The 13275-nt window shown below is 34.2% G+C and overlaps 1 protein-coding gene across 4 annotated transcripts in view; it reads left to right on the forward strand.

Annotated features, from left to right (window-relative positions):
- Positions 1-13275, forward strand: part of vwdel (von Willebrand factor D and EGF domains-like) — a 113498-nt gene that overhangs the window by 42083 nt on the left and 58140 nt on the right. For all 4 annotated transcript variants that reach the window (XM_039736953.1, XM_039736954.1, XM_039736951.1 and 1 more), the window contains 8 exons: positions 566-631; positions 854-1086; positions 3220-3309; positions 3524-3668; positions 3886-4094; positions 9491-9564; positions 10864-11137; positions 11970-12169. In XM_039736953.1, the coding sequence (XP_039592887.1) occupies positions 566-631; positions 854-1086; positions 3220-3309; positions 3524-3668; positions 3886-4094; positions 9491-9564; positions 10864-11137; positions 11970-12169 (1291 nt within the window). The remainder of the gene's footprint in view (positions 1-565; positions 632-853; positions 1087-3219; positions 3310-3523; positions 3669-3885; positions 4095-9490; positions 9565-10863; positions 11138-11969; positions 12170-13275) is intronic.

Here is a 13275-nt window from a genome sequence, read left to right on the forward strand (position 1 = left end):
ATTGGCCCCACATGTTTAATTATTAACAGTATAATTGACTTAAATTAAGTTAACAATTTATTTGTAAAATGTAATATACATTTTTTAATGCATTTCATCATGAAAATGACATCAGGTACAAATCTTAGGATTGTAAATGTTTATAGACCAGTAATATCATGAACTTAATATATTATGTGTGATGATTGCTGCCTGCAGCTCCACTCAGCACAAGAAGAAACCCATTTAAATGGCAGATATCGATTAACAACTGGGTCAGGGAGCACTTAGAATATGAAGAATTTAACATGCTACTTTAGCTATGATGGGTTTTGAGAAAAGCTAGTAAACTAAACATCAATTTTAAGATGAAGTTAATGACATTCTACTTTAATGACAAAATAAACTAGGGGATTAAAGTGGAAATTTTTATTTTAATCACTTTTTCCCCTTGCTGTGTCCCTATTTTATTTCTTCTGTGTGGCTGTAATATGCTTCTGTACCATTCACAAAATGTGGTCAATGAAAGTTTATTCCGATAATAAAAAACATAGGTTGTTTAAGTTAATGGTAATATGTCTTTAAGTTGTTTCAGACATAAAGCAAGACCTCTGTGGCCCGGCTGAAACAGATGTTGGTGGAACTTGTAAAGGTATTCAAAAATGTATTCATATTACTTTAAAATCAAGTTAAGAACAGTTTTCCATACAGTGTATTTGAATATTGTTATAAAAATAAGATGGCTCATAATATTTAAACTTTAAATTTATTTTTAAATAACACATTCAAACAATGTATTAATTGTACAAGGAATTAAAGAAGTATTTTATTTGCTTATTTCTTTCAGCCAAATTATTATTATTATTTCTTTCAGCTAAATATCCACCCTCACCAACAACACCAGAAGTAGTGGCTGAGCTGACTGGCAGCACCATTACTTTAAAATGCTCTTTTGATAGTCCTGTCACAAATAGTTCTCTTGGACATGTTGTGTCTTGGACTCGACTCTCTTCTGATGGAACTAAAGAAGAACTGAAGCAAGAGACAACAGTACAAAGCTTTTCTTTCATTGAGCTAGATGGCATAAATCTTCGACTTGGAGACAAGGTAAATTGCTTAATCATTACACTTTTCTATACAACTATGGTAAGGAGAGCCTCTTAAATATACAATTTTGCCTTTTCTTTAACAAAAAGTCATAAGAAATTCTAAAAAAATAAACTGTTTATTATTATGACTATATCTAAGCTTTAACCCTTGAACACAAGAATACATAAGACTAAATAACTTAAGTCTTACATTTTAGAAGCGTTGTTGTTCTAGGTTGTTCATCTGAATTTATTGCCCTTGCAACCAAGTGGCATTGCAGCCAAGTCCCACCCGTGATTAACTTCCTTTATTCTCACTGATGCACATGCTAATTCAGTAGTGGCAGAGAGGTTAAGTAGCAATGTAGACCTAAGGATAAAAGATGAACCTACAAAACAGGCATACATATTTTATGAAAATTAAAATATTAGCAAAGCTATCTTGCTCAAAAAATATTGCACAAGCACTAATAATACTTTGTGTGTGGCCAGCAGCAATGTCACCTGCACTTCAGAACTGGAGTCCACCTGAAGCTAACATGTGAGGGCTCTCCCAGTACTTGGATGGGAAACCATCTAGAACAGTGTTTTTTTTTTTTTACCTTTTCAACAAGTGAACCAGTTTAGGTTTAAGAATCTCTTTGTGTATTGTTACGGAGAATTTGCCCACCACGGAAAGCCCAAGATGGGGATTTTTGTGGAGGTGGCTACCCTGTCAGGTTTCTAGCACCAACAATCGCAACATATGAGCAGTGAGCAGGTTGCTTCCAGATTTATTAACAGCAGAGCTCTTCAGACTGATGATAATAACTCACCACCTTTTAATGGAAAGGCAGTACAGAATAACAGTGTTAATATATCTACAAAGCTGGATTTTAACTGACCCGCAAAAGTTTCTGACGGATGCCAGTCTGTGCACTGGCAGTTGGGAAACACTAATATAGGAAAAGCTTGGGTTTCTGATGGAAGATGTGTTGCTTAGTCTATCAGGGGGTTTTTACCTGGTGGTCTGCGTGTGGATTCCAGTACTAATATGGGGACATTGTGCTATAAAAATTAGCACTAATTGGATGGGATGAAAAACGGTGGTCCTGATTGTCTGTCATCATAAAAGATCCATGGGCATCTTTTGAAAAGAGCATTTCACAAGTCCATTATGGCTTGGTCACTCTGGCCTTCTAATCTTCCTTTGTTCCTTATTGTACTTTGAGAAGGGTTAGAAAAGAGCTATATAAATGTATATCAAGTGGCAGTACTCATAATATTTGTATTATGGTCAGCTAATGTACCGTTCAAATGAAAATACTGAAGGTTTATTTTATTTTTAATGCATGCAGTCTGCAATGGCTGACATCCTGACAGCACACATGAACAAAGCAGATCGGGCATTGCAAGTTTCATAGCTTCTACAGCTCTGTGATGTCACTTTGGCCTCAAAGCTGGAAAAAAAAATTATGTCTAGATAGATAGATAGATACTTTATTAATCCCAAGGGGAAATTCACATAATCCAGCAGCAGTATACTGATACAAAAACAATATTAAATTAAATAGTAATAAAAATGAAAAAAATAAAAATAAAAAAAGCAGACAATAACTTAAAGTAATGTTAGCATTTACTCCCCCGGGTGGAAGAGTCGCAAATTGTGAGAGAGGAATGATCTACTCAGTCTGTCAGTGGAGCAGGACAGTGACGGCAGTCTGTCACTGAAGCTACTCCTCTGTCTGGAGATGACACTGTTCAGTGGATGCAGTGGATTCTTCATGATTGACAGGAGTTTGCTTAATGCCCGTCACTCTGCCACAGATGTTAAACTGTCCAACTTTACTCCTACATTAGAGCCTGCCTTCTTAACAAGTTTGTCCAGGCGTGAGGCGTCTTTCATCTAAGCCGGTTGCACAGCCAATTACTAGGAAAATATCTGGCATACACAACAAATTTGCTGCAAAAACCCTGTAGTGAATATCACCAATCAATACCACTATCCACTTATCCATTATACCGCCTCGCAATTCTTATTTTATTGATGAAAAATATTAGCAAGTCATCTAAAAATAAATGTTTTGTATTTGTTCTATTTTAATGAATAAAAGTCTGTTTGATTAGTACAAAATAAATTTTGTTTCTTTATAAAAATATTTAAAACATTTAGATCTACTGCAAAATATCCAGCTTTTTCTTGGATTCTCCTGATATTCAAGGACCTCCAGCTGAAAGCAAAGAATTTTTTGCTGGCATTAAGGTATGTCAAGAACCTTTAAACAGTAGAAAGCAACTCATTTGAGAACTGTAACCTTTTAGTAATAAATGCAGTTTTTTTTGTTCAATTATATATTTCTTATAATTTTTATGTTCTAAAATACAAATTTAATTTGCATTTTGTTGCTTGTACCTTGCCTGATGAGATTAAGTTGTTCATAAATCAATTAAGTGTCTTTCATATTTCCAAAACATAGCTTCATCCAGAAACTGCGTCTATATCAGAAGATGGTAAAGAACATAAATTACACATTGAGAGTACAGTACCGATTCCTTGTTCTTCATCTGGACAACCTAAAGAGGACTGCAAGATCACTTTACAACTGCACACACTAAATGAAGGTAAATCTCAGTTTTATCAAAATTGGGTTAGATTTTCAAAGAAAGTAGCATAAAATGCCTATTTCAGAGCATACAATAACAATTAATTTTGAATTGCTTATACATAATTAATTTATTCCACCTTCATTTCCCCTACCTATAAGCTTGAGCATTTGGACTGAATTTAATCAGAATTAAATTCTCATTTTGCTTTGTTTCCTTATTTCTTTATGTTTAGACAATCTGAGACCAGATCTTGTTCTCTCTTCTTGTCAAGTGGAATTACAACATACTCCATGTTATAAAGGAATATGTGCCTCTGCGACTACATATTTCACAGGAGTTACTGATTTTATTATGGATTCTGACAAAATATCAGAAATTGAGGTCCTACCCATTGTTAGTGATAACTTCTTATGGAATGGCTACTCTCCACAAGGCACCAAGGTTAGCACTAGAATGTTATAAGCATTTTCTACTAGAGGATTGATTATGTTAATGCTTCCTCATCGGGCCTAATTTAAAATACTGACAGTGTTTTCTGTTCTAATTTAAAATCTCAAAAACAGCATGCTTATATGAAACTCTGTTTTCTCAAAAAATCTACACTACATGCTTTTGTGCCTCTTCAAATATTTTTGAATGATCACTAAATATATTAAATGAAATTACAGCTTACCTCATTTTTCACATGACCATGTGGAATGCTTGACTATGAATGTATCTGTCCTTCCGTTTATTCAAGGCAAGCAAGCAAGAACCAACATTGAATGGTATGCCAATCGGTCATAGCCTGTCAGCATGCATGTATCACAGAAATTATTTAACTCTGAGAGCAATTATTTATTTCATAAAATTGATGCCAAAAAACAATTAGAAGTGTGTGGCTTAATTGTTCTCTGAGTATTTCCCCACCTTCACTATATTTTTTTGTTGGTGTCTCTGCAGTTTACAGAATCCTTGAGCATGCTACAGTCTGGAGCTGTGCCTTCATGGCATGGTCACTTCATTATGCTGAATTTCCAGCAGCATTTACTTTCACTGCCTATTGTCTTTTCTCTTTCTTTCTCGATGGTATATATATGGTATATATTATTTTGTTTTGGTAAAGTTCATTTTCAGCACTTAAACCATCAAAGATATCATGTTAACATATATGTAGACATTTATTGAGAAAATAAAAATAAATATTCAAAACCTTGGCAAATCTGTTAAATTCACTGAGAGCACACAGCATGCAAGTGTTATGATTTACCAAATGCTTGTGACTCCAAGAAGCTTACTTGCTTTTTGAGTTTTGATTTAGAGCTGTTGTTTTGGACATTTCCTAACTCCTCTAGACTAAGATTTTTGTCTGACATTTCTTGGTTTTGATATAACAGAATTCTGACCACCTCTTATTACCTTTTGCCTATTCTCTATAGATTCAATTACCTTATCTCTTTTGGGCAGATTCATAACCAGGTCCATCTGCATTTTTTCTTTAAGGTACAATAAAAACTTGTACCCTGTGAGCTGTATGCTGCCATCTTTTATGTCATGTCATTACATTATATCCCTAAGTCACGCAACCCATAAACACCTAAACAACAGTATTGTAAACTGCACTATACACTGCGTGAATAACAAAATATTACATTAAATACCTATTTAAATACATAAGAATTGTTTCAAATATTGTTAAATATTGCAGGGAATCATGACACAGCCAGAACAAAGGAGACTATAATCTAATTAGGGTTCTAACCCATGAGATAAGCAAAGGAGTTCTCAAGCACAAAGAGTCCCAAAATTACCCTAAAAGCCCACTAGAAGGGTGGAAACCATCAAACCATGGCTAGTCAGGAAAACATTTATTATAAAAAATATTCAGAAAACAGTGAAGTCCTGAAGAGCACCAAACAAAAAACCTGCAGAAGGCAATACCTTCAAAATAGACAATCCCAAGAGTGAACAAAGTCCCAATATTAAATTCAAAGAATGGTCAAAAAGCTGAGTGAAAAGTCACACAAATCCAATAAATCACAATAGACACAGAAGAACTCCCCACCACCACAAGTATGTTTACAATGAACTGCAAGGGATTATGGGTTTTCCTTAGTCTTTATAGGTTTGAGGGCAGTCCCTTGCAGTGATGTTGAGTGAATTAGTTTGTTGAAATTATTGAACACCGGAGCATGGCAACTCCACCTCTATAAAAATACAGTAAAGTAATTAACAATTAACATACAGTAATTAAACTAATTAAAGAAAGTAAAAGAGGAGAGTAAATAATAATGAAATAATTAACAAAAAAAAAAAAACTGTAACAAAAATACTAGCAAAAAGTAACAGAAAATTAAAATATATAATACAAAATTCCACAATAACAACACCCTTCAAACACCAGACCACAAAGGCAGAAAGTACGTTGTGCTAGTAGAATGCCTCCGAGATCCCTTTGTTTGTTCTTCCTTCCTATCCTATCATGTGGTAGGTGCATAGTATTGCATAGCAACAGACACAAATAGGTGATGTCAAGTGCAAATAGCAGGCAAGGGGTGAAGCCACAATCAATACATAACATGCAATATCATAACCTGCAGACCTTCTTCAACTAGGAACAGTATTGTCCTTACAAATAAAGAACTATATTCCCTTTGCTCTCTGCTACCTTAAACTACCCTCAAGTTCACCAGCTAATAAATAATTTATTTATGCAACATCTGCATGTGATCATGTATCATACTGTAATTTTAACTTTCAGAATTACCAAACAAAATCATTTTCTGTTTTGTAGTTAAATCTTCCCTTGTTAAAATATAAAGAATAGGTTGTCTCATTTCTTGTGTGTTGGCAATTTAGCATTTGCAGCCCACACTCAGAAAGCCTTAGGTAGAGTGACATTTGAAGTCAGTTAAGCCTTTACATTTGTTAGCATACAACGATTGGAATAACTGCCTTTGGTGAAAGCAAAGTGTAAAAGAATTTTTAAACATTTTAATCGAAGAGTATTTAGTGCCACTTTGTTATATGCCAGCTTCATTTTTCCATGCCTAAACAAATGCTCCACTTCTATGAGTTTTTGTAATAAATTGTAGAAAATTTTATATTTAGCTTTCGTTTAAATTTTTGCCCTCTTACATGTTTACAGGGTTCATTAAAGACCATCACCTCAGCTTGTTTGCCATGAGTATTGAAAGAAACACTTTAATCGGCACTACTCTTAAATTTTGATATTTCTCACACTTCCTAGTACTGTCACATCATAACTTTTCAAATAGCAGAGTTCTAGCTTCATTCTTTCACCTCAATTGTTAGAACTTGGACTTTCCAATTAAGGCTTTGACTGAGCCACCTCTCCTAACAATTTGTTTTATCTATTTACCGCTTCAAGGAGAAGTAATCCACCACTATATTATAAGTGATGAGTAAGAAACTGGTGTCTCATTTATGAAACTTTGTGTGGGTTCAAGTGTGAAAGTATGCTTACACTAAAAAACAGCATAAAATCTGGCATACACACATTTGTAAGCAATTTACTTTTATAAATCACAAATCACCTTGTAAATGTGTATATGTGAATGCATCTTGAACCCTGCCTGGTTGCCACTCTGAAACAACCATACATGGAGAATGCTAATCAACCTCATACATATGCAATCATGATGCTGTTAATGTTCATTGGCTGGTAGAGCAGCCTCCCAGATGGCCTAATGTTCTGCAAGAGAGACGTTCTTGTCTCTAAATTAGAGGCACACAAAAAAACTTTATTTGTTGGCCTAAGTGCGGGTTTCACCAAGAAAAGCAAAAAATCGAATGCCAATATATTACTGCTGCCATGAATGCAGTGCAATATCAGGTGACAAAGTGGATCGCTTGTCACTGTGTGTACGTGCAGCAGAAGGAGGAAAAAGCAGATCTACATTTTCTGATTTCTGTCTGTGCTTTGCATCAGAGATGCCTTATTATGCAGCATTATGCCACAGTAGTCCTGACATTTGTCAATCTCATCCTGGAATCAGAGATGACTTGTGTGTTAATGGAATGAAACTGCTTATAGTTAACAAGAGCAGATTCATTTTCAATAGATGCTCTTATTGCAATATGTAATACTGTATTCAGTTAGGAAAACCAGACACTGGTGCAAATTGAATTTTTATGTTGACCTGTACACTCAGACTACAAGTAAACTGAATGTTGTGCCTTGTCAGTTGGTGTATGGCTTCTAGCACAGCAGGAATGATGGAACTGAACCTTGACTGTCTGTCAGTTCCAACTCATAGGTGCTTATTGTCAGAAAGCCAACTGTTGTTAAAACCTGGATATAAACAGGTAGAGCCAAAATTTGGGCAGTCTATCTTTCTAAGGCTAGGGGCAACTTAGCACATTGTTCTGATAGAATGGCTCTTGGAAGCCTAAATTGGCTCATTAGCTAGTCATCATCACGGAGAAACAAAGTCCCTAAAACTCATATATGATCACTTCCATACTCTTCAAGTAGAGCCAAACAAGCCTGTGTTTTTACTTAATGCAATAATTGAAAAAAGAGATTGCTTTGGTTTCTAATGCTAAAAAGAGAGAGGTAGCTGATATAAACTGACAAAAAGCCCAAGTAAGTTGTTCAGTGCAAATACCTAGCCAACTACAATAGAGTTTGTACATTATATTTATCACTTTAGAAGTTTATTGTTTGTCACATCAACACACATTATAATAACAGCTTGGTGATATGAATAATTAAATGCATGACTCTTTACTTAGCTGGTTTTGCTGCATCTCCCTACTTGATCATGGATGCTGTCATTGCCCTCTTTCTCTGAAATGCTGCATATGGATGAGTCAGAGCCACTGTAAATACATGCAAGTTCTCTGGTCAAGTTTTCTTTTATAAATATCAACTTTTGTGTGGAAAGCTGTATACGCCTGCGCTGGGCTAGCGTCCTGCCCGGGGATTTGTTTCCTGCCTTGCGCCCTGTGTTGGCTGATATTGGTTCCAGCAGACCCCTGTGACCCTGTAGTTAGGATATAGCGGGTTGGATAATGGATGGATGGAAGTTGTATACGCACATTTCGGCCATTTTTTTGTACATATGCAAGTTTTATAAGTCTGTCCCATGGGGATAAGTGTAAACACTAGAACCTGTACCAAAGGAGAACAAATTATTGTTAAAGACAAAAGACATTCACATAAAGGTGGTGCAAGTACATATACTATATGGTATCTGAAAATCAGAAAACTGAAAGTCAATATCATGCACTGATATTATATATCCCCAAAATGTTCTTGTGTCGTTTTGACTCTCAGAAGCTTGCAGTGTAGTGAAGCTGTGAAAATTATATTAAGTAAAATTAGAAATTTTTATAATGAAAATATTTTTCACAATTTTTAAAGGCAGTATAGGAAAAAGGAAGTGAATACATCTATAATTCTCACTGATTCATATATAACTGCCATTTTTTAGTATTACTTTTTCATAATGTTAAAAAAATATATACTTTTGAATGAAAATTTCCTCATCACCTCACCCCACACGCAGGCTATGACACTGCATTACTTGCTAGTAGAATAACAAATTGGATTGGAAATTGTAAGATGAAGCTAGCCAATTAATCTGCTAGCATAGCTGTAATGAAAATATGTGAATAATTGTAATATTTTAAACTGCCTTTCAGTGTTGTTTGATGCAAGATGTCAAAATTCAATCATTCCAACTAAGGGAATTTTTAAATGCAACTGTGAAAATAATTAATTAAACACTCGTTTAATGAAACCGACTAAATGTGATACATGTAACAGTATGGTGTTATTTTTCGGAGCATGGCAAGTGTTTGATCATGCTTTCATTTCTTTCTTTTGTCAGATTACAGTTAAAGATGCACCTTTTGCATACTGCTATTTATTCACAGACCCTCATATTATTACATTTGATGGGAGGTAATGTATAATCACTGTATTTGTTTTGTGTTTTGAATGTTTCTCTATATCTACTTACAGCTGTAGACTTAAAATAAACATTGCAATTTTTTAAAAGTATATAATACAAGATGATACAATCATTTATAGCTACATAAGTAACTTAATGCTTGAGTAAATGCAATATATATTCTTTGTGTAAAGACTCCAGAATTCCTTTTTGCCTTGATTACACTTAGAAATTATATTAAAAATAAAATATTAAAAAAAGATGAACATCTTCCTTTCAGAAAAGCATAACTGCTGTTTCAGACACTGTCTTTAAGATTCAAAGTGTGACTTGCATTTCTGTTTGCTTTTTCAGTTCATAAAGGATTTTAAAGTTTCACAATTCTCGAAAGACAAAATGCTCTTACAATCAATTGCATTTTCAATTAACTGTTTAAAATTCTTTAACTCTGCAAACCAACTTAGTGAGAAGGATCAAGATAATTTAGCATACAGTATGTATTATATTTGGAGAGACTGTAATCAGGTGATTACAAATGGTTTGTAAACTCTAAGCATAATGTTTCATTGACAATTATGGCTTATGAGAATGATATTTGCTATTAAAATGATTATTAATTAAATATTATTAGTAAAATATTGTTTATGTACAAGAGTCTTACCAAAAGGTATGAGCGTATTGTACACTAATTACGAAGTAATGTCCAACATATTTAAAATGTGTGGTATCATTACTAGCATTTCATTTATCCTCTCACACCACAATGAAAATTTGACAATTTTTACTTCATTCATGTGTTTATAGTTCAGTGTAAGAAAATGGCTGACATAGACTAATTTCTAAAGGGAACAATTCTGACACAACTTCAATTTACATGCATAAGTACAGAAATGACGGCAAGAGTTCTAGCAATATCACACCATGGGTAATAATGCACTGTAGAGGCAGCAATACTAACACTAGCGATCAAACAATAGTAGTTATCCAACTGCTATCACTAAGAAAAAATAGATAATGATATCAGGGTGAACATAAGAAATGATAGCACAATGTGTTTCAGAAGATAGTCACTACTTCCTGGCTGGCAAGACATTCTGCTGAAAGTGGACCTTCAAGGTTCTACAACATTGGCAAAAATGGTATTATGCAGAACAAGAATTTTATAGAAAATTTAACAAAAAGATTAAGCTATAGTAATTTTCTATTTATATTGCTACTGAACTGTACAATTAATGTATTCACTATTTTGGGATAGCCTTTGTGTATATGAAGTTTTTGTTTTATAATCTCTACTTTTTCCATTTCTACAGAAAATATGATAATTACAAAACTGGAACATTTGTATTATATAAAAGTACGGGCCGGGAGTTTGAAGTGCATGTTCGCCAGTGGGACTGTGGAAGCCACAGTTACTTCGCTTCATGCATCTGTGGCTTTGTTGCTAAAGAAGATGAAGATATGATTTCGTTTGACATGTGTAATGGTCAACTACGTGAGACAAAACCACACTTAGCAATAAAGAACAAAGACTCTAGTAGTAAAAATATCATCATAACAGAATCATACCAAGGAAGAAAAGTCACGGTATGTAAATTAGAACAAAGATGGGAGTTTGAACCACAATTTTATTATTGTATTGTCTACTGATAATCTTTTATAAACCCTGTCAAGTTGCCTTATTTTAATTCACATAAGTCATTTCTCAGCCATTAAACTGTCATTAAATCACATTTTGATCTATGAGTACAGGGCCAAACAGATATAATAAATATAATAAAGTCTGTTTTTACTGAGGCAGCATTCAGATAAACTGCCTGCCCTGTAAAATCTTGGTTAATGTTTTTGACTTAGTAGTAATATGATGCGTATTCAATTATCATTACAGAAAGAACATACCATTTATTAGGACAAAATAAGAACCTAAATAGACTTGTGTGTAAATTCAGGGCTTTTCAGTTACAAAATGTAAATGTGTAATAAAAAAAAAAGTATGTTTAGAAAAACTGAAGGTGAATAAAGCAATCAAAACTGTTAAAAGCTATGAAAAAAATGTCTCAAAAGCATGGAAAGTACTCACATAATTTGATGTGAGATAGAGAATGAAAGTGGGATAGCATGCATTAGTTTTCCTTTGTGGTACCAAGATTATATATTCTGTACATTTGTTTTGGTGTAAAACATTCTAAAAACAGGCCATGGATTTATAAAGTCAAATTTTAAAAGTGCAAATATTTTAATAGTTGTTAAAAATTGAAACATCTTGAATAACTTCCCTTTCTTGGATTATAAATTCTAACATTTTGCTTTAATTTACCATAATCGTGCCACTTTTATATTTTTTCTGTGATGGATCTTTCTTTGAAACAAATTAAAATTGATTTTCTTTATTATTAGTTCTTTATTCTTCTTCTGTAAGGTTACATTTTCATCAGGAGCTTTTGTTCGAGCTGATGTAAATGAGTGGGGGATGAGTTTAACTGTCCGAGCTCCTAGCTTGGATCATCATCATACTGAAGGCTTGTGTGGAACATTTGATCAAAATATAGAAAATGACTTCCGCGGTGCAGATGGCCATTCTGTACTTCAAAATTCATCTGTTTTTATTGAGGAATGGAGGTAGAGTATACACATTTACAAACTTTCTTTGTTTGATTATTCATTTCTATCATTTAATGGATATGTTGCTAAAATGATGCAAAATCTTGAGTAGTAGCAATTAATTATACGTTTGGAATACAAAACCTCTTATATACCTGTACCATATAGGTCCCCTGATGAAATCTAGAAAATCAAATGACTTGGTGAAAGTAGATATTTCAGTCTTAGGCTGACAGCAGATTTTCTTTTTATATTTTATGCTTTTAACATTTTAAGAACTTTTTTTTTTAGCAATGTAACATTGACATCATTAATTACATGGCAAAAATAGATTTTTTACCTCAATTTAGATGACATTGAAAATTACCATTTTGGAGGAAAAAAGAAAAACCAGGGGCCTCATGTATAAACTGTGCGTACGCACAGAAATGTTGTGTAAGAACTTTTCCACGTTCAAATCGCGATGTATAAAACCTACACTTGGCATAAAGCCACGCACATTTCCACGGTACCTCATGCTTTGTCGTACGCAAGTTCTCCGCTCGGTTTTGCAGACTGGCGGCACCCAGCGTCAAAGCAGTGCTACTGTTCCTGTGTGATTACTCATTATTTTCATGACGCGGCTTTATAAATACACCGAAACTAACCGCATATTGTTTATTAGTGTAATGCATCTGATTGTAATTAACTCGTAACAATATAATGGTCCAGGGAACAGCCATAGTATTCCAAATACCATAACTGCTTTAGCGTTGTTACTCTCACTGCACCTTCCTCTTCTTCTTATTTTTCTTCTTCTTCTTTCAGCTCCTCCCGTTAGGAGTTGCCACAGCGGATCATCTTTTTCCATATTACTCTCATTGCACCACTCGGAGTATTTATATCACTGTATCTGAGTGTGAATCACAGCAGCAGCTGATCGGAAAGAGAATTATCGGTATACAGCTTCAAGGACACGCTGTCTCAGCCACTGCAAAACGTTTAAAGCCTTTCCTGTACAGACCTCGCGGTTCAGAAACAGTTTAATCCCAAGAACTTTAAATGCACTCAATCAAGTGCTCCTTGTAGAACTGTTTGTACTTATAAGTACAATCACCCCACTGTAAACTTGCACTACAGTTATA

Source organism: Polypterus senegalus, chromosome 15, assembly GCF_016835505.1.
Source record: "Polypterus senegalus isolate Bchr_013 chromosome 15, ASM1683550v1, whole genome shotgun sequence".
NCBI lineage: Eukaryota > Metazoa > Chordata > Cladistia > Polypteriformes > Polypteridae > Polypterus > Polypterus senegalus.